Below are 26,544 nucleotides of genomic sequence, written 5' to 3' on the forward strand. Positions count from 1 at the left end.
GAGCTGAATCCTTGCGAAGTTCTGGCACATAGAGTAGTAGCATTTGCGATGCACTGGAGTGAGTTTTCATCTGTGGATAGTTCAGCAAAGTAATTTCTAATTAATTAACATACCAATTAGCTACAAACATTAACGTTTAATTATTATATCGACTTTCCATGGCCCGAAATAAAGGTGAACAAGCTGTTCCACATTTCATGCTCTGTATGTGCAACAACTAGACAACAACGAAAAAATAAAAGAGGCAATCACATGTGTTGGTTGTTAACTGAAGCTTTAATGCTAACAGATGTCCAATATATACAGCGTAGATTGCATTAAAACTTCAGCTGATAGACAGTGTCTATGGTCGTCTTTTCTTTTTCGATTTTACCTGCTCTTTCTTTTTTTCACTTTTGTTGCCATGCGGCATAACATCATATTGGAATTAAATATAAGCACGCAGGCCCATTCCAGAAAGATACCCCAGCAGTGATTTATAAAACGTTTTGTCTATAATCTAGCTTTCATTTTTTGCGCTGACAGACCATGAACATATTCACACTCGACCAGTTCTCACTACTGGTGCAGTTCTACATTTACCTGACGGGAAGCTGCGCTTGCGTACAGGGTTACTGCAAGAGACGCCACAGTACATCGCTATCGTTTGCAGACGAAACGCCTTGCAGCTGGTCTATGGACACGTGCGAGAACACCCTGGAACACACAGTGCTGACCTTTGGGTTCGAGTCGCGTGCTGCCCCAGGGGCCCTGGCGACCGATGATCTCGTGCAGAATGATGGCGAACGCGTACATGTCGTCCTTCTGGCTTCCCCGCGGGTAGTTCGACGGCTTACGGAGCACCTCGGGCGATCGCCAGAGCTGGCCTGCGAGCATACACCGAGTGCGAGGCATGGATCGGGTGGACGAGCAACCCTGTGCGGTGCTTTCAAGAGGCACTGAACAGAAAGTAGGTTAAAAAGAGGAGGAAAGCAACAGGAAAAAAAAAACGGAATAGGGAGAGAAAGAGAATTCTTTGTTTAAGATTGGATAGAATTTTCCGGCCCAAAAGTATTCGCCTCCACATGCAGCATTCACTCTTGAGAAACAAGAACGAGGTAGCTGCAAGCCAGATGTGCAAACGCGGAATGACGTTCTTTTTTTCTTTCTTTCAATATGCAGGTTATGAATCGCAGGGTTTCTTCAGAGACCAAGAAAAAAGTCCCCGTAAAGGATAACGTGGTAGAAACTAAGTCATTGGGGCTTTTGAGCTTGAACTATAACATCTACACTAACGCTTACGCCAGAAAACGAATATTTAAGCAAACCTCGCACAATTAAGCTTGGCCAATAAGCTAGCTAATGAGACTACAAAAAGGAAAAGAGGGAGCGAGTAACGCCCTCGAGCTGAATAAGAACAATATGCAGCAAGTACCAATGATCCAAGACTTACGAGTTTAAAATTTATGGCAGAAACTGCACTGGAGTTGTCTATGCATAAGGATTGTGCCACTTGCTCATCTCCACGCAGCCTGGTGTCATTATCAATCTTATCGAACTTGATCCGACCAGTATAAACCCTTATCGATCGTTATCAACATTATCGTACTATATCCGACAGTTATCAAGCTTTATCGGGCCTTATCAACCTTATCGTAAACGACCCTGCCCTTATCAACCCCGATGCCCTTATCAGCCTTGTCGGACATGATTCAACATTTACCAACCCTTATCCGTCCTTATCGACCTTACTAGAATTGATCCGACGCTTATCAACCCTGATGCTTATTAGCCTTATCATCATTGCTCCTAACATTATAAGCCATTATTGCTCTTTCGCACCTTATCCATCCGCGTCGAGCCATTATCAACAGTGATGAGACCCATATAACCCGTCATCACTCCTTATCAACTCAGTGACTGCGTATCTGTCTGTGCTGAGCGATGCGAAGCGCACGAGTCCTCAGAGATCGGCGGCATTTCGGTCGGTGAAGGAACGCTCCAACGGAAGGCGCATCACACGGCCGCCGAAGCGGCGATGGTGATGTGGCGTGTTTGGCAATAAATTTTCGCAATATTAGAATTTTCCTAATGTCTGCAATGCTCCAAGTCCGGTCTACATGTAGTCCTAGAGGTAGTTTTTATTCCAATATCATCAAATCTTTCGGCAAATACTTCATAGAAACTGTTCTTCAGTGCCACCGGTGCAACACATTGACATGGTTCAGATATATTCAACGTCTGTAAGCGTTGGTGTTTAGCCCAGTGGATAAGACAACGGGCTTCTGACCGTGGGGTCGTAGGTTCGCAACACACCACCGTCAACGTTTTTCGTTTCGAAGTTATTCTTCTCCTTATACATTATTTATTTATAACGATTCGTCTTACATCGTCTTTCATGACGGAAGGACGGTCTTGTTTTCTCGTTGGGTAGGCATCGAAATGCCTACGCATTAAAAAATAATATTAATAAAAAAAACGGTTCCTTCAAGTTTCGTGAAACGCTCGCCATACTACACATCATAATTTTCCGCCTGTAAAGCGTGCACTACCACGCGCATGGTCGCTATGCGGTGAAGCTAGAAGTGCATGAAATGTTCGCCGGCTTGTGAGTTACGCGCGAACGTCGCGTATGGGTCGCTGACAGCTGCGGATGATATCGCGGGACCCGAATGGCATTTAAAAAAAAAACTGCGCGCCGAAGTAAAAAGGACCCTGAGGAGAGAAGCTGGATTGGTACGACACGCACCAGTAACACGAAATAGGTCAGGGCCAGCCTCACGGTTGAGATTGGAAGTTCTGGTAACCCATGAAAAGACGGAAGAAAAAACACAACGCCACGACGCGAAATTAAATGTCGTTCCCCACCACATTTCTGCGACGTCATGGATTTTGACCGCGATCTAGCTAATTTGTCAGCAAATAAGGAGACCAATGCGTTCGAAACTAAACGTGAGCTAAACCTGGTGACCTGGGAGGTATATTCTTTCATAGAAACGTGCCTAAAGAAACGAAAGCGCACCGCTTACCTCTGATGTCGCGCCGACCAGACCGGCGCCGTAGTATACCGTTATTTTTTTGAACAATTTCTTTTGTTTCTCTTTTCTTTCTTTTCGCGTAAGACATCGAAACTTCTCTGTCAAAGAATTGCGACATGGAGTATTGAAAGAATGTTCTACCAATATTAACTCACTGAGAGTTTTTCTTCGAACAGACTTGTTGGTGACTGGCAAACTTGCGAAATAAAACCTCGTGCTGTTGTTTTTTAATCATTATTTTCTCATACTAAAACTAATATACAGCAGAAAGAACTGCAGAGGGCTATGGCGTTTAGGCCTGAAGCCCAATCTCACAGTTTCTTGCCACATATATAAAGGGTAGCTGTTGCGTCTATGGTTTTTTAAATGTATTTGTCTTAAATTTTATGATGTTTCCTTAGCGCTTGTGCTTTTGTATAGTTACTATATCATTTTCTGCTGTAACGCCTCAATGGCGCTGGCGATAATGCCAGTAAACGAACGAATGAATGATTAATACATACTCCCAGCAGTCTGGGCATCAATGTGATAGGAATGATTTGATTACATCACCCGGGTTCGGCGCAGTTCACTACGAATTCGGCTCTTTTCCCGATAACTCCACTCTCGAAGTTCACGTGTCAGCGTAGCCATTCGTCGACGCTCGGTTTCATGTTTCTGTTCCAGCAAACGTCCCTGCTCGACGCTCACCCGCAGTGTATCTTGCACAGCGCGACGCTCACTCCGAGCCCCCTCGTCGACCGTTCTCAGGGTACGCGTGCGCATGCGCTGTGTTAGCAGCCACTCTAGCAAAGTGCGCCGAGGCATAATTTTAGGACAATGGAAAGCTGAGCAAGTCGGTGGGGATTCATGTTAGTGAAAGGCAGCCGTACTGACACGGTCAACAATGTAAGAACGGGAAAAGGACGGCACAAATGCGAACTGTCTATCTCTGAAACGTCGCGCACAGTGGCGGAGGAGGAGGAAGGCGGAAAACTTATCTGCGCACGTTCGAGGGGAAAGTCGCACCAATCCATCAACCTTGGGCATGTGCGGGCACTCGTGACTGATAACCCTTTAGTTGTGGCGATTCTTCCCTGCGCAAGACAACCGAGGGTAGCACAATAGTTGTAGGGCGTGCGTAAGTCAGCCGTATATTGAGTGACACAATGAGGAACGGTCGTGCCGAAACGGTAACCTGTCGCGAGGGCTCTGCAATAGTGCGAGATTGACGGGTTGGCGCTGACTTCCCTCGAAGCATGCGCAGGTAAACCTTGAATATTCCTTCACCGCCACTGCGCGAGCTTCCGTTTGACAGTCGGCGTTCGTTTCCCTTTTCGTTACTACTGGTTTAGGAGCTAGAAAGCCTGCCTTTCAGTAACAGGTAAGTTATGTTTAGCATTTTTAAATACACCTAAAAAAATCTCGCCGTTTCGCCCGAAAGGCAGCCGAAGCATTGATAGCGATAGCAAATTAGTACACAAGTACACGAAGTAAGGTTCGCCATTTTATCGGCCGTATAAAATAGTAAGTATAGGATTACTAATTAAATTAACAAGCCTGGCGTCACGCGTCGCACCGGAAAACATGAACAGATCTCACTCGATGACCACGAGCACTCACTGTACAGCGCTCACGTGACGAAGAGCGCCGGCAACAAGGAGCGAACGCTTCCTGCTGCCTCTCGCTTCAATGCGTCTCGGGAAACCTTCGGATTACGCGACCTCCAACACAAGGCAAGCGGGAACACAGCGCGCGTGAAGCCGTCAGCCATCTCGGCTCGCCCGTAGTCATTGCACCCGCCGCATATTCACTCCCAAGGCAGGCGCGTGGCCTGCGTGCACACTCGACAGCGCAGCCACGCTCTGGCTAAAGGAGAAGTCGCGCACTCACCCGCTCCACTTTCTCTAGCGCGCGCTTGATCCCGTGACAGAGGCGCGCATCAAGCCACCCTCTTGGCGCACTCTCACGCGATTCCCCTCACCCCTAAAGTATAGGGCGCGCCGAGACATAGGATCTTGTCGCATTTGAACTTTATGCGCAACATCACGGCGACGGCAAAAATTCACCTGGACACTCTATGTAATTGTTATCGCGATGAAAGTCGAATATGATAGGAAGAGAAGCAGGCGTCCTCATAAAAATTCGGTTGTCTCCCGGCTGACTTCCCACTGCTTTCGATTGACTTTCTGTCGAGATGCGATTGAACGTCGCGCGGGGCTTTCCCAAAGGGGGTAGGTGGCTTACAGCGGTACAGCTGGTAGTCCTCCTTGTCGTCCCGGCTTGCGCGCGCCGCCGCATTGGTGGAACGCAGCTCGAGCAGGCCGAAATTGGTGAGTCGAAGCACCCACAGGTTGGTGACGAGCACGTTGGTCGACCTGAGGTTCCCGTGCACCCGCAGGTCGCTCTCGTGCAGGTAGCGCAGGCCCTACGAGGAGCGCACGCAGAAAGAGGGTTACGCTATAGCGAGAAGGACCGTGGATTGGTGCTCACAAGTTACAACAGCATCGCACTTTCACGTGTTTGCAGCATCGGCACACGCAGGCTCCAGTTCGGTTCGGTCCAGTCAGACTGATGTTCTAAGCGTTAGAGAACTTTATCTCGTTCGTAACACGGTGCAAGATACGACTTTAAGACCTCTGAAAACCCAACACCATAGATCTTATAACCATATCATGCAGTGTCTTTTTAAATATCTATTCTTTTTCTTTCAACACCTCGGCTAACGTTATCTGGGACACACGTTGTAGTGTTTGCGTTTACGTTTCCGGTATAAAGAAAGAGAATACAAGAAATATGCATGAACGGCGGTAGCAGGAGAGAGGGTAGCGACAACGCGTGGCGATTTTTGAACCAGAACTGGAAAACCCATTCTTTTCTTTTTCCGTTGCATGATTATAAATACCTTAATCGCTATGTTGGCCGACACCTCTGGCAGGGAAGCTTTATAGGGGGAAGATCCACTACGGTTTTTGTACGGCGGCGGCGGCAGCAACAACGCGTAGCGGTGTAGTCGGTATCGAACAGGGACATGCGCGCTGTACGGAGCGTAGCCGACGCAGCCTACAGGAACATGCACCGGGTACATCGGAGATTGGACAAGTACTAATCTCAGATATAGCGAAGCGTTTTTGCAAATAGCCCGGTACAGCGAAGGAATTGGACCGGATGCACCGAATAATTTTAAAACTCCTCTGTGTATTTTGGGGGATGAAAAACAAAATTCCAAGGAGGCTTGAAGAGTTTAGGAAATTTCTCGAACAGCTAGCTTCGCTGCCGTTGATTGACTGGTAGCTCGGATTCGCATGCAACCGCGAAGGTTCTTGTGTTGCATGATTACTCATTGAAAGGGGGAAATTGAGCTAGATTAAACTAATAATTATGTTGCTCTAGGTAATCTTGTCCCAGAGGTCACAAGAATTGAGTTCGAACTAGAGAAGAGCTTGCTTACGATAATGTGAAACTTTTTTGTATATCACGAGTGATAGCAACGAGATCTTATAGAGTACTGCGTGAATCTCATCTTAAACCAGTTCGGGAAATTGTAAGAATAAATGAAAGAAAGAAGGTGGCCGGAAAAGTGACCTTTCCAATGCGCGATTAACTGCAACACTGCTGCTGGATCAGCGCAATTAATCTCACTTCCAACACAATAAGCTCTTGCAATAGGCACAATTATCTCAAGCAGTATAGCAATTCGAAAGCTTACCTTTATGATGTCGAAAACGAACGAAGCGATGAACATGTTGTCCAACTTTATGACGTCATTTTCCAGAATGTCCTAGGGAAAGACAAGGGACACCGCTATTGCAGTAGGCCAAGACTTCGCTGACTGACTGTGGTGTTAAAAACTGCTCAACGCAATAACCTATTTGCGACACGCATAACACTGTCTACGAACATCACTCCTATCATAACACATAAGCTGTTGAGTTCAGCTACACACAGACCATACTTGCAGCAGCAATTACGAGCCTTGTCTGTTTGCAATGTGTTCCACAGTTAGGGCTTTAATTAGCATAAAAAAATACAGTGACGCCTTCCAAGGGAAGCATATTTGCACGATGAACAATCAAAGACTTATGAAGCAAGGAGTAAGGAAGGTAAGGGTCAGCCCTACACGAGCACAAACAACCACAAATTTTAATGACTAATGTTACTGCACATGTCCCGCGAAACATGAGGTAACGCTATTAGTGACGAGCAAACCGCGACACTATGCACCAGTCTTCTAAACCAAGTAACTTCAACAAGGACGCGCCTCGAAAGAAGCCTGTCGTTTGCCTGCAGAATGCACGTAGGAAAGCTGAGTCGTTAACGCCAACGATTAGAAAAAAAAAAAACGTAATTCGCTATCCCGAAAGAAACACGATGATTGAAACTATAACGACCAAGCGAACAGTTCCACCAGTTGACGGGTGAATGCTTGATGGCTATTACTAGCTTATCGTAAAGAAGTGAAACACAGCCAGTTATACATCACCTCTTTAGCGCAATTAATTAGAAACAGAACAGAATACAGCACACGGTCACCTGAACACTGGTATGTGCCGCATCCTCGCACTAACTATGCTCTTCAAATGTTGCACCATCGCTTACCACGCCTGTTAAACACGCTTAAATGTAATAACATAGATGTCACTTTTTGTCCTATATCGCATTTGTATGAGCATTTCAGTGATCTTTCAACACGAATTAATTTGTTGTTTGTGACTGTTTCTGAGGTAGACTGTCGTTACACATCTCCGTTTGATATTAGCCTCTGTCAACGGCTCAATCATGTCTTATTCTTTCCTTACAATGATTACCTGGTTAATGATTCTATCACTGCTTTTATTGCTCTAGTGTACACTGTGAATTGCGTAGTTTTTTATGGTTTCTAATGTTTTTTTACATTGAATTTCTGTTTGCTGGCATAATGTCTAAGCCAACTTGTCATTTTTTTTGCTTATGTATTGTTTTTGTCGGTCCTGAATCAGTGCCTGTGCCTTCTGCTGCTGCCCTCAGGCCGGGTTTAAGCCCCGTCAAGTTGCTGCGAGCAACTCTTTCTTTAAGTCCCCCATAAATTGTATGTTTATGTAAATAAAGGTATATTGTATTGTGTTCTATAATTCAACCGTCGTTTGGCTATTCCGAAACGGCTGAGTCTCAATATATACGGGCGCTCTTCCCGTTCCGTCTCTCGTTAAGAGAAACGCGGTAGCCTAAACGACCGCCCCTCATCGAATTCTTTTTTAGCTTCATCAAACGACCAAGTCGTTCCGCAGTTTTACGCACGTACCTGCAGGTTTCCTTTGACGCACAGCTCGGAGACGGCGTAGATGCAGTTGGGCTCCACGCAGGCTCCCACGAAAGGGTTCAGGTTCTCGTGGTGCAGCTCGCGCATCTAAACAAGGAAACACGTCGCGGTACACAGGCTTTGCACGACAGCTGTCGTTTCAACTCGCTCGCGCACTTGCCCCCTCCCACCTCCCCCCACCCGTATTCTAGAGCATTCCTCCACTGAGACTTCCACCTCTACTCGAGAAAGCAGATAGCAGCGCCGCTCTTCGACAGAAGAGGCCACTGCGCTTCATAATTATCCACGGCAAGACTTGGGAGTGTAGCGACATCATCAGCCGAGGGGCGCCGATGGGCTCAAGTCGCTCGTAAAGCCCCTTAAACTTCGCAAAGTAGCGCCACGCTTTGAAGAATGCCGCCTCCTCCTCGCGCGCTCTGGCCGAGGCCGACGCCGCGTCGCTATTGGCCTAATGGCATCACGTGGGCCCTCGCGCCGTGCATCAGCGCCATTTTTGCTCGAGAAGCGTCTACGGAGTGGCGAGGAGCGCATGTTGGCGCCGTTGCCACGCTCGAGCAGTGTAGGCGGCGCCACAGTCGAGGAGGGAGCGTGAAAGAGAGGAGAAACGAGGAGGAGTGAAGGCGGAGGTGGAGAGCGTTGCTACTTTACGAAGTTTAAGGGGCTTTAGTCGCTGGAGTGGAGGAAGAGCTTCCGAGTCGAGGATCATTTGAGAATACGGCGGTTAGCCACACATCAGAAGAAAAAATAACACACCAAATAATACAAGGGTGAAAGGATGACGGCCGATGTGACAGAGGCGTGCTTCGAGGGCTGACGGCCCGCCACGATCTCGGAGGCCACGATGAATCGGCTTCATTTCTTTTGTCAGCAGACGGCGATGCTGTACGGCCCTATAAGTCTCGTGTTCAACGTCCTTGCGCACCAATGCGGTCTACACAAGCTCACGTACACGCCACGCAAGCCTCTGATGCCGTCGCAATTATATCAAAAATTCAAAAGCTCACGCGGCAGAGTTTTCAAGAGTTTAGCCAACTGGGCCCTTAACTCTTTGGGTTAGAACACGGGAGCACGTGAGAACATTAGCGTAACCAGTCCGTGCTAAAGAAGTGCTCAGCAGATGCGCTGATACAGATGAAGCCCTTACGCAATGCTAAACAATTGCTGCACCCATTATTAGACAACTGTATTAAAAAGATAACGCAGTATATATAAGTAAAATGCGATACATTAGTTACCCGAATATGAAGATAAATAGAGGTATATAGCAATCAATTAAAACAATATGTATTTATTTATACGAACACAATGCATCAGAACAATCGTTCATCAAGAAATATGTAAATATATAAGTCAACAGCTGTGCTCACTGCAGAAAACATTCACTGCAGAAAACATGCAGAAATTTCTCAAGAACTTCTTGCCTCAACATAAAGAATTGGCTTTGGTTTCATACTGATTGTTTCTATACTTAATGTACAATTATACATAATGTTTGCAATGGCTCACGATGCCTCTTGCTCATGCTGTCAAGAATCGCACAAGACACCTTGAGCTCGGTAGTAAAGCGCTATAGGCATTGAGCCACTGGGGCGGGGCCACTTTTACTTGCAAAAACTAATGCTTAGTGTTTTCACTGGTTCATAAATCTGCTTGTCTGAAGCCTCTTGTGCGTCATATGTGCCTCCGAGGTTCCCGATCACGCAAATTTAACCTGGTGTGGTGGCCATCTGCGAAAGAAGTATAGGCTCATGATGCCCCTTGCCCTACCGCCAGGAACCGAACAAGAGGCCTTGTGCTCAGTAGTAGAGCACAACAGGCACTGAGCCACCACGGAGTGTTCAATTTTTACTTGCGAAAACATCTTACGCTTAGCGTTTTCTCTCGTTCACGGGTCTGCTCGTCTGAAGCCTCTCGTGCGTCATATGCGCCTCCTAGATGTCTGGTCACGCAAATTTTCGCTTGCATGTTTGCCAGTAAGCTGCCGCCACGGGTACCGCGAAATCACAGCCAGTGCAATGGGCGCGCGCATCAGCTAGCGACCGGAGTTCTCACCAGTTTCATCTCCTTCTTGACTGCTCGCGGGATGTCGGCCGATCGGCGGTGGTAGACGAGCTTCTTCACGTACGTCATGGTGCCTCGGTAGCGGTATGTGTCCCCGGACAGGTGCATCATCCGGGAGTCGCTCACCATCTGGCTGATCAGGCTGAGCTAACGGCGACCACGAGAATGTGTGTGTGTGAGAGAGAAAAGAAAAAAGAGGTATAGGGCACAGCGCCTCATCACCGGAGCAAAATATTCAGTAGCGATTCGGCGGTAAATGCGAGAGAAATGCGTCGGACATCACGTTGCACATCTTTCGAGGTCCTGGATGTGTGATTGGGACCGCGTTCACCACACTGCAACGTGTCATTCAGGACCTCACCACTCGACACGTCCTGCCTCTTCGAGGAACAAAGTGCAACTGACGGTGGTGGACCAACGTCAGTTCCAACATATATATATATATATATATACCGTGTGTCCCAGCTAAGGATAGTCATGCTGTTCGAAGACGACAAAAAATACATTGACAAATCATGGTGCAAGATACGATTCCAAGACCTACGGGGTTGGGTCGTTAGGTCTGAAGACCGAACACCGTAGTTATTAAAATTGTATTTTGCACCGTGTTACCGTGTTTCTTTAATCTTCATTTTCCTTTGACAGCTAGGCTAACGTTAGCTGGGACACCTTATATCGCCCCCACGCACACACACACACGCATATATATATATATATATATATATATATATATATATATATATATATATATATATATATATATATATATATATATATATATATATATCACCTTATTGTTATGTCCACTACAGGACGAGGGCTTTTCCTATCAAGCTCCAATTATGTATGAATGTATGTTATGTATGTATGTTTATACATACATTCTGTAATAATACATTCTTTAAATTATGGGGTTTTATGTGCCAAAACGACTTTCTGATTATGAGGCACGCCGTAAATTTGCACCCCCTGGGGTTCTCTAGCGTGCACCTAAATCTAAGTACCACGGGTGTTTTCGCATTTCGCCCCCAGCTAAATGCGGCCCGGCAGGGATTCGATCTCGCGACCTCGTGGCCCAACACCATAGCCACTAAGCAACCACGGCGGGGTACATACGTACGTGCATACATACATACTACATAGATACATGTATGCAACAGACACACACATTATATATATATATATATATATATATATACCACGTGACCGGCTTCCAACAGTGCACTTGCAGTTTTCCCAACTTTGACACATATAACTCTAACACATTTAAAGAATCATGCAAATCCCAGCCGCTGTGGGAATCTGTGCAAGAGCAGTTTTGATGAGCTGGCAAGACAACGCGGCAGATCGCGACAAGAAACGCGCAGCGGCGACGAAGTACGCAACTTGTAACCTGTCCGTAAAGGTAATCAGTCGCGGTGGCACACTTTCGGGAGTAACAGTGAGTTTCATTCGGAAGGGGGAGGGGTCGACGTTCCCGACCGATCACTCTCGGTGGTGCTGTATCGCCTTCGCGAGATTTCGCGTGACTCGGCAGCACCGGACGCGACGGGGCGGAACGGACCCGAAAGCGTGCTAAGCGCCGTTTCGAAAGATGGCGAGCTTGACGTAACGCCGGGAAACGCTGTCAACCGTCCGCGCCGACGCGTACGAGTGATCGAAAGTGATGATGACGGAGCAAAGGTGATCGTACCCTCCAACGCGGACAGTATATGGTGAGTAGGCTAGCGACAGCTCCTATTCGACGGGACAGCCAACGGTGACGACGACACTACAGATATCGGGGAAGTAATAGTAAAAAAAAAAAAAAAAATGCTGTCCCCATGCTTTCGCCTTAATTAGCCGAATAAGGAGTTGGGATCTCTTGGGCATCGACGTAGGTACTACCTTGATTTGGTGTGCACGATGGTCCCCTGGCAGAGATTATGATCTCGTGAATACATATTTACTGCGCTTTTCCAAATAAATCTGGGTGGAAGTTAACGCTTTCCATTCGCCTCCAAGCCTTCAGATACTATTTCAATATACTTGTACGTGTAGGAGCGCGTCTAATGTGCCAAAGCTCCATACGTTATCTCGAAGCATCGTAGCTTTTATTTATTTGTTTTATTTATTCTTGCGCCAACTATTTTACTAGCAGAAAACAGTTTTACTTAGTGACTATTCTTTACTTTCAGTAATAGAGGGAGCATTCATATGACGTCACGTACGTCATTTGGTAGTCCTATATCCTTTTCCCACTGTGTTGCTGAAGCTAAGCGAATCGAGATAAACCGCAGTTCTTTCACCGTGTTGGCTATACAACAAGATGGCGGCCTGGAGGACATCGGGGCACACCCCGTTATACTGTCATGTGAAAATAATCTGCTACATTTGATGTCACCACAATAATCCTTCAATGCGCTTTTTTTTTACCCTTGAATATACTATGCGCGACATTTGGTTGAACCTCAAGAAAACGTTTTTTGAAGGCAATCAAAAAGCCTAAAGAAAGACAATATACTTTATGCATGGGCTTTTCTCAGGGTTTCAGCGACAAGTCGCCGTAGTTCTAACTGCGCACGCGAAAGGAGGGGGGAGGGGAAGCAACGATTGCCTAGATTTGTCCCCTAATGGCGAAACAGAGCAGACGACTATAAACGGGTGGAACAGCGCATTCTGTCGTCTGTTTCACTCGCGGTGTCGTCTGGGCTGTTTCGCCGTAACTACGAACGTAAAACAACAAGCCCAGCTTGGAACCCTCGGGTATTATTTCCATTTGCATGTGATCCCGATAAACAGCGACGTGACAGACTCACCTTGCTTATACCGTGCTTCGGGCCGGTCAAGGTGGTCAGGGGCTCCAGCTCCCGCTTGTCAATCATCCAGAGGAGACCCGCGATCTCCTGCTCGTACTTCCAGTTCCTGGGTTTCAAGCACCGCCGAGAGTGTGTTTAGGCGCAACCGGCGCCAGATGCGCTTTCAGCGGAGACATTTGCATCGTTTTGCCAGACTGCGGCGTACAGACGTAGAAAAACTAAAACGACAGATCGAAAAAATAAAGAATGACGCAGGCACGTACCCAAGGGGGGGCCCGGGGGGGCCCGGCCCCCCCCCCCCCCCGAAATTAAGACGCGTACCCCCCCACCCTCTCCGCCCACGCCACCACTTCTCACACACATTCCTAAAGCGCCGCCAAATCAATGTTGAGACTTGACAGCTATTCGGTGGTCAACATTTTGTTGCCTTTTTCAGTTCTTTTGGATGGCGGTAGTTATCGGCGTCTCCTGGGATGTGAAGGCCAGTTTCCTCATCAATTCGGTGCCCGCGCGATTAAATCGAGATGCATTCAATTGTCACCATCTATTCAACGGTCACGCGCATAGTTGTTGCTTCGTTAGTTCAACCTTCTTCGTCTAGTCTGATCCAGGGACCAGGAAAGGGATTCAGTTCGTTGTCAGCTGGTCTGTATGAGCGTGGAACGAGTAGCGGCCAGAGAAAATGCCATTTGCGTTTAACTTTTCTTTTTGCTTCATTATTTGCTCGAGTGACGGCTCGCCGCGACGCTGACAGATCCTCGGAACCATATACCCGTGATATGGGTTAGATAAGGTGGAAAATAAAATAATGCAAGACAGCATCCATCATCAAACCCTGCAATAACCCTTAAACTCATAGGCAATATGGCTGTCGCCCATTAATTCATCTGGTGTTTCCCTAATTGTACAGTACTTTTCGTGCTGTACAATTGGCAAATGGAAACAAGAGTCTCAAGGAGCTGAGAAATTAAGCGATCTACTAAGGGAGAGGGCCGAGACAACAGCCAAACGGGCAGGAAAAGCGAAAATTAACAAATTTAGCCATTGTTTATGAAAATATTTATGGATCAACACCTGTTTATTTAAAAAGGAAATAGAGAAAACGCCGCCGGCAATAGAGGACAATTTCGTGTATTCTGAATGACGCTTCTACAGTTACCATTAGAGCCGCCCAACGTAGCCACTTCTCTGCTGTGCTTATGTAGGTGTGTTTCTAACCTTTCGCGGTGGGCGCATTACGTCTAGAATCGCAGCTTCCTGCGCTCTACGCGGTTGTACGCGACTGGCGGCCGCGTATCGTTACGTAACTTCCCAAATAACAATACGAGTTGGTTGTGGCACTTGTTAGAGCAGTAAACGAGGGATCCAAAAGAACTGTGAGTGTTCCGCAAATGTATATTTCTATATAATTCTTCCAGAGCTAATTCAAAAAACGCTACTACAGTCGCATACAACTGAAGTCTGCAATGAAGCCCCGCCCACACCCTCATAACCGCCAGCCACTGTTCCTCCGCGAGGCTGCAAATAATTCGTACTTGAAACTTTTTCTGTTACCCAAATAAGGCGGTAACTACAAAAATAAAATTATTAGCGCGTAATTTTATACCTTTTCCCTCGCCTATAATAGTGGAACGGCGAATTCCTAATTCTTTATTGAACTGAAATAACATGCTTGCTTCGCTACAACTATTTGTTGTGAAGTTTCACTTCAGTTGGTAGTGAAGTTTCATGAGTAAAACGGGCGCAGCAGTGAAATGAATAGCAGCGCAGACTTTTGAAGACTCCATACATTTTGTCCATGTCTTTTGCACACCTCATTGCTTCTGCCGATGAAAAGACTCTTTACGAGCAGCAGACGCTCCGGAGGTATCAAGTACGACGCCATTTCGAAAAGACCGCATGACGACGCTTTTGTTGGCTTCTGTGATTGGCTGGCGGAGTGACCGAACTCCGCGCGGTCCGTTTGCCTTTGTTGCCAACTGCTGCTTTTTCAGTTATATTTTACTAACGTAATCTTTATTTTACTTTTGCTTCTTTATTTGTTCTTGGTGCTGCTTTCCTGCGCGAGTCCATTTAACATAGTTCTTTGTTTGTCAAGTAAAGGAGAGGTGAATCGCACAGGCGTACGTGTAAAATACACCTTATTTCCGTTCTTTCGTGGGTTTATGCGTTTTTATGGCGAATGGTGGGCGTTATTCACATTTGTACTAGTAAAGGTAATCCCCCCCTCATTTGCATAGAAAAATTACCTTGGGTTGGGCCCCCCCGAAAAAAGATCCTGCGTACGTGCCTGGAATGACGGAAGCTGGAGAAAAATTGGCTGAAGGCTTAGCTTGGTTAAGCCTGGAAGATTGCGAAAGCAATACCCTTGGCTGCGCCTTGGTTCGGCTGATGGTGTGGACATGGTTGCCCTTTGGTAAACTTATGGCTATACATCACCCGACATAGCGCAAGGCAGCGCGCCGACCACTGCGAGGAGCCGAGCTGTAGCCCCATTTATCCTCCTAGCGTGACGTCACACCAGCGAGCGCCCTCTCTCGGTAGCGCCGCAGCAGCGGCGCGCAAGGCTTCGCCTCCACCATCGATGCCGCGAGCTGGGGCCCCGTCTCTCGGTCTGGCGTGACGTCACACGGTCACGTGACGCGCAGCTGTGTAAGGAGGCGCCACGACCTACGATGGGCCGAAAGTGCGAGCAGTATTGGCAATAAAAAATAAACCGAAGGACACCTAAGAACTTCTTACGAAGCTGTGAATGTGAAAGCATTAATGTCCATTTGAACGGTGCTCAGCTGTCCTTCGAGTTATGAACGCATCGCGGACAAGCGAGCGCGTTGAGACGCTTGGCGTGTTTTGATCTGGCCTTACCGAGGCACACTTAGAACGCTGGTGAGAGCTTGCGCGGACAAGGAACGCGAAGAAAGGCTTTCGAGGGCGTGAGCGACGGTGACGTGGCGTCGCGGCGATGCCCTTTCCCATCACGCATTAGCGCGGCAGCAGGTGTTCCTTTTCACCAGCTCTGCTTCGTCCGTCAAGGCCAGAGCCAGCCAGCGCGAGCCAGCGTCAAGGGCGCGCGAGACGGAGAAGCCAATCAGAACGCGCTAGCCACGTGGCGTAGCAGCCAAAAGGAGGTTGCGCTGCTAAAGATGCCGCCAGCTTTTTCGGTCAATGGGCCATTTGACGCGTTTGCATTAAAAAAAATAGGACAGGCGCTTTATTATGAAGACCTGTTAAGCCCTACTGAGCCCCATAACGCATACAGACACTACATTAGCCAGTAGTTGTTACATCTGTACACAATGACATTTTCGTGGATGGCCAATCGGAAAATGACAAGTTTATAACGCATCTCACCTGTAAACAACGGTTGCGAACACGGACACCAGAATGAGCAGGACACCGAGAACGCTGGCTAGTATCTCTCGCCGGTTATCTGCGGATATAAGACATCGCAAATGTACACGAATTATTCTCTCAGTAATGACGCTCTCTACTAGAGCCGGTGAAGAAATTGACCCGTTACCGGAAACTGTGAATAACAAAGAATGTAACATTTAATTCGACTACCTTGCGCAATGAAACAAGAGGGGAAAAATTTGGAAGACCCTTAAGCTTGGCCTCTAAGAGTGGAACGCGATAGATTTAAAAGATCCCCGACTGCCTGTCACGCTTCACGGCAAGCGCAGCGTTCTTGCGGTTGCACGGAGGTGACCGCACCGCTCGGAAAAGGGTTTTGTGTTTGAGTATCTGCGTAAGAGAATTATGCTTTTCAGGTATATTCAAATTAAAATCTGACGCTATCATTTCTGAAGGTTGTGTTTAAGTCGTACCTTACGATTTTTCTGACGTATCTTACTTTGAGGAATTCAATTAGTTCAGTAACGCATCTGCACCACTCGTAGGGCCTGCGTGGTAGTCGTTAGGAATTCCTTTTTTTTTTTCGCCTGCGACGTCCAACGCCGACATCAGATTTTTTGCGAAACGGGACCATTAACGCTATCGCGTTAAAATATGGAACAAAGAAACGCTAGAGCGAGAAAAAAATATTCAAAAAAGAAAAGAAGAGAGAGCCTCACCCAGTGGTGGAGTGCAACCGGAGCCGTCGTAGCCGCAGGGCGGTTCCTCCAGAGGAGGCTGCCCGTTCTTCCAGAGGACGGTGCTGTTGATGCTGAGCTCGAACTCCTGTACACAGCACCGGGGTTTCGGAGGAGGGAAAAGGAGGGTGTAAAAAGGGTGTGAGTTATAAACACATTTACACCCTTTATCACTTGAGAGTTTAAATTATTTGGGTGTTATAGTGTGAGCTATAGACACATTTACACCCTTTTCTAGTTTTAAGAGTGTAAATTATTTGAGTGTAATCGTGTGAGTTATAGACACAGTTACACGCTTTATCACATTTAAGGGTGCAAATTATTCGGGTGTAACAGTGTGAGTTATAGTCATTTTTACACCCGTTTCCAGTTTTAAGGGTGTAATTTATTTGGGTGTAATAGTGTGAGTTATAGACACATTTACACTTTTTTTTTACTTTTAAGGTTGTCAATTATTTTACAGTGTAGGCTACTTGCAGGAGCATATTTGGCGGGCCGGTTGCTGCTTGTTGAAGGACACTATGTATAGCGCCAACGATACAGCAACAACAAACAACAGCTCAGGTCTCACTGTATCTCGGATAATCAGGTCCAGAGCTGCCGCGACGCGGTCGGGGCACTAGAAAAGCTTCGAATAGAGCGATATTTCGGATGAAGCAATTTCGTTGTAACGAGCGTTCGCTGTATTTGTTGCAGGCACAGATTATCGCACGCATATGTGGCATCAGTATAAACTGAAACGAGATCACGCAGCAAAGGACCGACCAGAGCGCCTGAAAGTGCCGTGTGCAATAAATTCATAGTTGGTTTCTAAGCGTGGAGTTGTTCAAAGTCTATACGTCCTGGATCTGAATTTAGCGCGCTGTTACAGATAGAGGTGAACCTGGAAGCATATAACGTATAGGAGTATAGTTTCGGAATTGTTCGCATTTCACTTTATGCAGATGGGACGATACACCAGGCTAAATTTGCGAAAGTGATTGCTGTGGGAAATGCACCGGGGCATTGTTACATTTTTCAGTGGCGCATACCGCAAAAGAAACACTACGATAAAAAAAAATACGGGCAAACTCGCACTCGATCGCACGAGGTTTGAAAAAGCGAAGCTGGTCGATTAGGGGCTATTCCGGCTACTGCTGGTTGTAACTTGGCTGCTGCTAAGGTTGTAACTTGGCTTCAAGTACTTTTCGCCAATCATTTGCCCCTATGATCGACCAGCTCGCGCGACCAAGTGCGAGCTTGCCCGTTTATTGAGCGACGTAGACTCCATCAACGTGAATCAACGCAGACTCATCAACGCTGAACTGCGGCACCTTCCCGCGTGAGACCGTCTCTCGACAGGTCCTACGCAGCCGCATCTCGTCCTGGTCGCTGGCCTCCGGGAAGACGTCTCGCAGCACACACGCATTCCTCGTGCACGTTTCTAGACAGATCGAACCGTGTCGATCGTCGATAGGTTCGAGCCAAACCTCAGGTCGATCGCACACTCGGCAGGAACGTCCAAACTCCAACGAGACGGAACTCACGTTGAAACCGAGTGTCGGCACCCCCGGCTGAAGCGCGAGCTCGGCGTCGCTCGTACTCGGCCCTCCCGCACCGCAGCAAGTCAGTTGGACCGGCCCGTCGTTGCCGTTTCTCCCGCATCGCAGCAAGCCTATCTTCGCGACGCGCACCCTCTTCTTCGGCACTACGAACTTTCCGACCTTCAAGAGGCCATCCTGGAGTGGGCTGAGAGGATGGAGTAGGCCTACTCCAAGTGGTTCCTCCCCCCCACCCTCTATCCTTTTGCCCCCTTCCCTTTAATGAGAAATAAACTTTCTCATCATCAGCATCCTAGGCCGCCCCATGGTGTTAATTGACCTATCGCGGCCGAGCAAGCGCTTTCATATCCTTTTCAAGGTCTAGCGCATGCGCATTCCGAGCAGTTATCACGGCGCATGCGCAGATATCGAAGCGGCGGCGAAACCAGCTGCGCGCCCCGCCTCCGTCGGTGGAGTTTTGTGATGCACGGTCCATTTTACGCTGAGCAAGACCAGCTTTGCTGCTTAAAAACAGACACTTGTTAAAACAAAGAAAACCATTTGGCACATATGCCACTCTACTATAGTGGGTGCAGAACAATCGAGAAGCTGAAGATATAAAAGAAATGTACCAATTAAATCTAAAACAAAACAAAATGCATCGTAAACGTTACCAGCCAAGGTGCGTCGAGTTTTATCAAGTATAGATGGCGCCCAGACACGCATAAAAAACAAAAACAAGTTCAAAGTTATGGAATTTCACGTGCCAAAACTACGATCTGATTATGAGGCACGCCGTAGTAGGGGAACTGCGGATTAGGTTTCCCCCCTGGGGTCCTTTAACCTGAACCTAAATCTAACACGGATGTTCTTGCACTTCGTCCGCCATTGCCGGGATTTCATCCCACGACCTCGCGCTTAGCGCAACACCGAAGCCACTAAGCAACCACGGCGGTACAAATGAAGAAGTTGTAAGCAGAAAATATTTTTAGAAGAGCCCTTGGCTAGATTTGAATTTGACTCTTCCTGTAATTCTTTCCTTTGAGGCTACCGTACTAGGTTATAGCGACAGGAACGTTTGTGAAGCCCTCTGCATCTTTCTGCACGAAACAAAGAATTGGATTGCAGAATACTTCTTAATACTTCTTAATACTTCTTAATATGCCGACAAAATTCTTTGTGCAATGCTTAGATAAATGATTATTCATACCCGTAAAGCAGAAACATTAAATCCCATCTTGGAGATACTTATTTCATTTCACCCTAATTTAGTTAAAAAGAAACTGATGGCAGTTCCTTCACCGCCCGATTCATGACCAATCCCCCAGAGTGGGTTGCGCCATTTCACTCGGAAACAAGAACAAGAATTAAATTCTCGTTCTCCTGTGCTACAGGTATCGTATGTCGGCGAATTCGTTTTGCCTCTCCCATAACAACGATGTTTTTTTCGGGAACCGGAAATGTAAAAAAACGTTGGAAGGAGATTCGGCCTCTAGTTGAGTTCCTGTACAGGTCAGCAAGAAAGTACGTTTTGCATACCAGCACATTTTCAGCAAAGTGCACGTTTCGGCATACATCTGATCCCTTAAGTTTAGGGCATGCGCAGTCCCTTTCGCGATGGTGTCTCGCGTACGCTATAGGCTTTTGCAAACGCTAAATCTGCCTACTGCATTGGAAGAAGGATACAAACCAGGATACAACACGAAGTCACTCAATCAGCCTTCGCAAGCCGACACTCTGTGAAGCTGGCCCTTTCGCTTCTCTCTCTCTCTCGTGCCTTAAAGGAAATCGGCCGAAAGCGCGACCACAAGCTCAACCATCTCGCGGTCCAATGTGTTTTTTATCCGGCAGGTTATGAATCGGCGCCGCAGTCGTGCTAACAATGCGCCTTGGCAACCGCTCTTGGTCACTCTTGACCATGGTCACTCCTGACCGCGAGCGGACCCGATCCGGATGTGATTCCTGGATCACGATCGATAAAGGTCCCGGCTACACGGTCCGAAGATCCGGGTCGAGTTTGGGTGACCCAGGCGACGGCTCTCACGCAGTGATGGAAGCCAATCTCGAAAGCCACGCGTTTTCGCGCACTGCGATCGAGCGCCCGAGGAAATTGCTGGAGAACGGAAACAGGTCGTAGGTCGCCATGTTTCTCGAATCTCGAAGGCCATGCGTTTGTGCCCACTGCGAGCGATTGCTGGAGAACGGAAACGGGTCGCAGTCGCCATGTTTCGGGCTCCACGTGCCTGTGCTAGGCGGCTTCGCTACGGTTCTTCGGGTACGCGGCAAATTGCAGGGACTCGGTGACTCACGGCCGTCTCGTCGTCGACGTACTTGAAGCCGCCGACGGGCTGGAAGAGCCGCTCGATGACCGGGTACGAAGCCCGGCGGGCGCTTGCCAGACGGTCGCGCACCCTGGTGGCAGCCTCGTCGGCGACGGGCAGGAAGGCGAGCACCGTGTAGTTGCCCTCCACGTCGCCCTTGGGCGTGATGCTCATCTCGGCGGTAGTCACACCTGCGTTTGCAGAACACCGGAGAGGGCCGTCAAGTTCACCGTCTCAACCGAAATGCTAACAAAGTGACCGCGATAGCTGGCTCAAGTAGCGTAGTAGAATACTACTACTACTACTACTACTACTACTACTACTACTACTACTACTACTAGTAGTAGTAGGAGGAGGAGGAGGAGGAGGAGGGAAGATAACCGACGGTCATTAAGGGTTACGGACTGGATTCCAAGGGAAGGGAAGCGAAGCAGTGGGCGGCAGAAAGTTAGGTGAGCGGATGAGATTAAGAAGTTTGCAGGGACAACATGGCGAGAATTAGCACATGACCGGGGTAGCTGGAGAAGTATGGGAGAGGTCTTTGTCCTGCAGTGGGCGTAACCAGGCTGATGATGATAAGTAGTAGCAGCAGTAGTAGTAGTAGTAGTACTAGTAGTAGTAGTAGTCGCCTACCCTGCCAAACAGAGACTAGCGATAAGCCTCTGCGAATCTGTTCCTTGCCTGAAAAGCGTACCGAACAGCGACCGCATGAGGGTTGTAAAGCGCGGCACACAATCCTTACGTATACAAGCAGGTTAGGTAACTATTATCGGATGAATGCGCAGGTTGCGTGACATGGTGCGTACTGATTTGTCACGCGGACGTGGCTTTTTCACCGATCTCGTTAATTGGTCTGGAGTGATTTACAACTAATAGAGGATCATGCTTCTCCATTAGGAATTATAAACTCTACCCCACCCCAGTCACCGGCACACACACACACACACGCACACATTATATTTGTAGTCAGTAAATCATCGGATCATAGGATCCGATACAAAAATAGTTCAAAGGAGCACGCAGAAAAAAATGGGACTCTACTGACGTTTCGGCCGCAGGAACGGGATTCGTCGAAATCCGGTCCACGGCAGACGAAGGCCGGTCCCGCAACCAAAACATCGGTAAAGTTCCGTTATTTTATTCCGACAGCAACTATATGGTCACTCCAGGCGCATTTCTGCCGTCGCTGTCGCCGTCGCATTGAGGTTCCGTATAAAGTCCAAGGGCGATAACACCATCGCCGCGCGCCGTATGCTGTATGTGCGAGTAAAAGCGTGCTATCGTGAGCTGACGATGGCGGCTAAATCTCGCGCACGCAGCGAAGGAGGGAACGCGCCGCCTTCCGTCGCGCTCAAGGCTTCGGGGAGAGTGGAGCCTTCTAGTCGGGGCCGCTGTATCTTGAAAGTTGTCTGCGACGGGTACAGAGTCCGCGCTGCGCTGAGTTTTCCCGGCTTAGTTCGCGTTGATGCGAGCGGCAGCACGAAGGTCAATTCGCTCGCTGCTGCTGCCGCGTTTCCTCACAACAGCGTTTTGACAGCGAGTTTCCGCGGTCATCGAGTGATATGTGTTCACGCTCGCTTCTGCGCGTGTGATACCATGCTTGTTAATTTATCTAGTATGCTTATGTTTACAAGTTTACACGACCGATAAAACTGCCATCCTTACTTTGTACTGCTCTCCACTAATTTCCTATCGCAATCCATTCCACGCCTTTCAGGCAAGATTGCGACTTTTTCCCTACGTGTTTCTATACTTCGAGCTATATATACAAGGAAGAATGCAAATACGTGTGACCATTGCCACTCACTTACAAATGGTTTTATGAGCTGCCATATTATGCACAGATTACTGTGACCATCACAACCAGTACAAAGTCAGAAACCCGTGACACGGCGCGGAGCTAAACAGGCAAGCACCAGAGAACAACATCGTGACCTTTGGTAATTCTGCAATCATGACTATGATGAAAAAAACTATTTCTGTGTGCATATATATGTTCCTCATGCTATTGTCCCTCGAAGATGACAATGCGAGAAAAAGGAAATAAACAACAATACGGGATCGACTTACTTTTGTAGCGTTTCCTGCCTATGATCTCCCGAATGACGGCACGACCATCGGTGATGCTGTGGTTCTTGTGGATCAGCGCAGTGACCGCGTCGGCGTACAGCATCACCGAATCGTACAAGTACGATGCGTACTCCGTGATGTGCTGCACGAAAGTAAAAAAAAAAAATAGGTGGTTGAAAGGCAAGTGGAGGTGGTACGTGAGTGGAATCCGGATCAAATAGGAAACCTTAGATAGTTTGAGCATAAGGCACGATGATGCACAGCACGAACAGCACTTCATCGCTATCAATGAAGACGAAAGCAAGCAATCAGTGCATTAAGCCAGTACTTACTAACCGATGAAGCTGGAACTCACATAATGAGAAAAAAGAAAGAGAGACATAGCTTAAAAAGTTTGGGCAGCGCAACCAGCGATAGAATGCGAAATCGTAGGTGTAGCGCAGAGCGTTAGGATGAAAGCACACTCAAACTATATTTTACACTAGTGGGGCCCTGGAAGAGGCCCTCCAACAGCAGTGACCAAGCACAGTCTATATTTCAATAAAGCTGTTTTTCTCGCTCACTCATCCACTGCTTCAGGTGTCGATTACTACACAGGGCAGTGTGAATTCCAGAGCCTACGGGGTGCAGCTGACATATTGGTTGAGGCAAAAATGAACTTATTGGGGTGTGGGGAAGCCGGGGTCCTCAGGTGTGTAAAGCGTAGGATTGGTCCCTTCCTTTGGAACCCACTTCTGTTGCTATAATAGACTACCCATTACTTATTATACGGTTGCTGGTCCTGCTGACCTGCACTTCTTACTCTTTATGCCAATTAGAATGGCGATTAACTGTGTTTGCTTTGCTGCGTATACTGTCGTATAAGTGACAGTGGCGCAACTCATAATGAGTGAAGAAAAAGTAAAAAAGAAAAACCCAGAATTGGGAGACGGCGGGAAGGAATTGGGGGAGGTGCTCGAGACAAAACGAAACGTACTCAGACATCAGCTCGCCCAAACCACTATATCCTTGTTCGACGTATAATCATCGGCAGCAGTAAACCAGACCAAATAATCAACCTTATAATTAAAGATGCGTGCACAGATGGACGTTTACTGATCTTTTAGTGCCTAATATGTCCACTTGGTGTCGACATCAAAGCCCCACCGCTCTGATCGGTTTACGGCCGACCTTTCGAAAACCCATGGCCACTCATGGCCACTCGCGGCGCCCCAGCCATGTGATCCAGTGTGAATCCCGAGAGTCAATACAGGGGTACGGACAGAGTCTTGTAGTGTTCCATCTTACAGTTGGCGGCAAGAGTTCGCGGAACACGGAAGTTGAGAAAAAGCTGAATTCCCGCACAAAAAAAAAAGAAAGAAAAAATATGGACTCATTGCATCTATATTCGAATCTTCAATGTATACGTAGTGGTTCATGCGACCCGCAGAAATCCACATTTGCCGCGGAAACCGCGTCCCGTAAACATTTGCGGCCGAATGTACCCTCCTGCGCTCGTGTCTAGGTGCGAGTGCTAACGACAACTCGAACGTCGCCGAATATAATAAACGAGCCCGTGCCGCGGCCCGGTGCATCCAATGACGGGAGACGCGCGAGAGAGCACGCACCTTCTTGAAGGAAGCCAGTCCAGGAGGAAAGTTGAACGGCTCCTTCTGGTTGTACTCTCGCACTTTCTCGATGAATTCCGAGTACGAGTCGCCAGTGGGCGGCCTGGGCAGGATCACCATCAGCTGACTGCACGCGTCACTCAGGGCGCGAATGTCCTTCTCGGGAACCTTCCCTGCGTGGAACGGCAGTGGGACACGGTTTCAAGAGACTAGATTAGATTAGATAGATAGATAGATAGATAGATAGATAAATAGATAAATAGATAAATAGATAGATAGATAGATAGATAGATAGACAGACAGACAGACAGACAGACAGACAGACAGACAGACAGACAGACAGACAGATAGATAGATAGATAGATAGATAGATAGATAGATAGATAGATAGATAGATAGATAGATAGATAGATAGATAGATAGATAGATAGATAGATAGATAGAGAGCGCAAGAGAACACAATGGCACAAAGTGTGCGACTTCGCACGCGATTGATCTCGCATCTACACTTTAAGCACGCGCAGTAAACGGCTCGCTTTGACTCTCCCAAGGGAGGGGGGGGGGGCATTAGTATAGGGAAGCTAAAGGCGTTACATTGAAGCACAGGTAAACAAAACGCACAGGGCTCACGTGACCCCTGCATTCCGGAATGCTCATCAAATTAGCACTTCCCTTCGACTCAAGAAAGCGGACGGCAGCGACTCCCCCTCGACGAAAGGTAGTCTGCGCTTTGTACAAACGCTATATGGCGATGCGTAACGTCCTCTTTGGCCCAGGGGTGGCGCTGTGCTCACCTCAGTGCGTTCCTGTCATCTGAATTGCGCCATCCAATGAAAACGCTTGGCATCAGATTATCTGATTCCGGGCTACATGTGTGCTCAGGCGCGTGTTTGAAGGAGTGACGTTGTTGTCTATATAAGGATACTGTTTACGTGCAAGTAAATTCAATTGATAGCCAGCATACATGACATTTGTTCTTTCGGCAGTCTGCGTGTAAAAGCGTCTAAACGTAAACGTAGGAGATGGAATAGAGCTTCTGTTTCTCAGCACGACAAGCGTGACGTAAAACGGGGTTGTTACGATCGGCCTGCGGGGGCTGGCGATCTACGGAGAAGCGACCTCCGAACCCTCCCGGCCCGCTGCGGCGACTCGCTTTGTAAGGACGACAATGCGCCGCGCCAACAGCCGTACGGCGCCAGCGTGTCTACACGCGCTCGGGGGACCAAGTATTGTTAGTGGATCCGCCGTCGCCGTCCCGGTTTGTTTGGAGCGGGGGAACTCCTGGAAGAAGATGTTTTGGCGGTGCGGTCTCGCGGACCCCAGAAGCCGTCACAGTCAATGGACAGACGCGGCAGCCACTGTCTGCGGGGTCAACTCTGCGATCAAGAGGCGCCTGCTCGGGTCAAGACTTCTGTCTGCGAAAAACCCGCTCACCTCGGTGTGTTCAGTGAAACCTGTACGGTAGTGACTGTGTAAACCCTTCCCCTCAAAAGCGGGTCAGCTACGATGACTTTGGACGCTCCGATTGGTCAAAAGTTGAACGCCCATTTTCCCTCACCTAGGGATCTCGGGAGGATAGAGTGTATTTAAGCAGCCGTTGTCGGCTGTTCAGTGTGCATTCTCTTTCAGTCATGCTAGACTGATGAATTGTAACGTTCTTCACCCTTCATGTAGATAGCGTAAATAAATCCCATATTCCTCGTTCTCGATGAGAACCAGTCCTTCCCTTCAGCAACGTCCTCAGCGTGGATGAGTTGGACGACGGCATGGGTCAGCTACCA

The 26,544-nt window shown here is 48.0% G+C and overlaps 1 protein-coding gene across 1 annotated transcript in view; it reads right to left on the bottom strand.

Annotated features, from left to right (window-relative positions):
* Nucleotides 1–26,544, bottom strand: part of LOC126529009 (receptor-type guanylate cyclase Gyc76C-like) — a 316,126-nt gene that overhangs the window by 17,876 nt on the left and 271,706 nt on the right. The window contains exons 7-17 of the mRNA XM_050176613.3: nt 24,764–24,936; nt 23,157–23,298; nt 21,075–21,277; nt 17,228–17,333; nt 16,506–16,584; nt 13,155–13,260; nt 10,348–10,503; nt 8,278–8,382; nt 6,706–6,777; nt 5,244–5,424; nt 717–866 (exon numbers count right to left, since the gene is read on the bottom strand). Of these exons, the coding sequence (XP_050032570.1) occupies nt 717–866; nt 5,244–5,424; nt 6,706–6,777; nt 8,278–8,382; nt 10,348–10,503; nt 13,155–13,260; nt 16,506–16,584; nt 17,228–17,333; nt 21,075–21,277; nt 23,157–23,298; nt 24,764–24,936 (1,473 nt within the window). The remainder of the gene's footprint in view (nt 1–716; nt 867–5,243; nt 5,425–6,705; nt 6,778–8,277; nt 8,383–10,347; nt 10,504–13,154; nt 13,261–16,505; nt 16,585–17,227; nt 17,334–21,074; nt 21,278–23,156; nt 23,299–24,763; nt 24,937–26,544) is intronic.

The sequence above is a fragment of the Dermacentor andersoni genome, chromosome 8, assembly GCF_023375885.2.
Source record: "Dermacentor andersoni chromosome 8, qqDerAnde1_hic_scaffold, whole genome shotgun sequence".
Lineage (NCBI taxonomy): Eukaryota > Metazoa > Arthropoda > Arachnida > Ixodida > Ixodidae > Dermacentor > Dermacentor andersoni.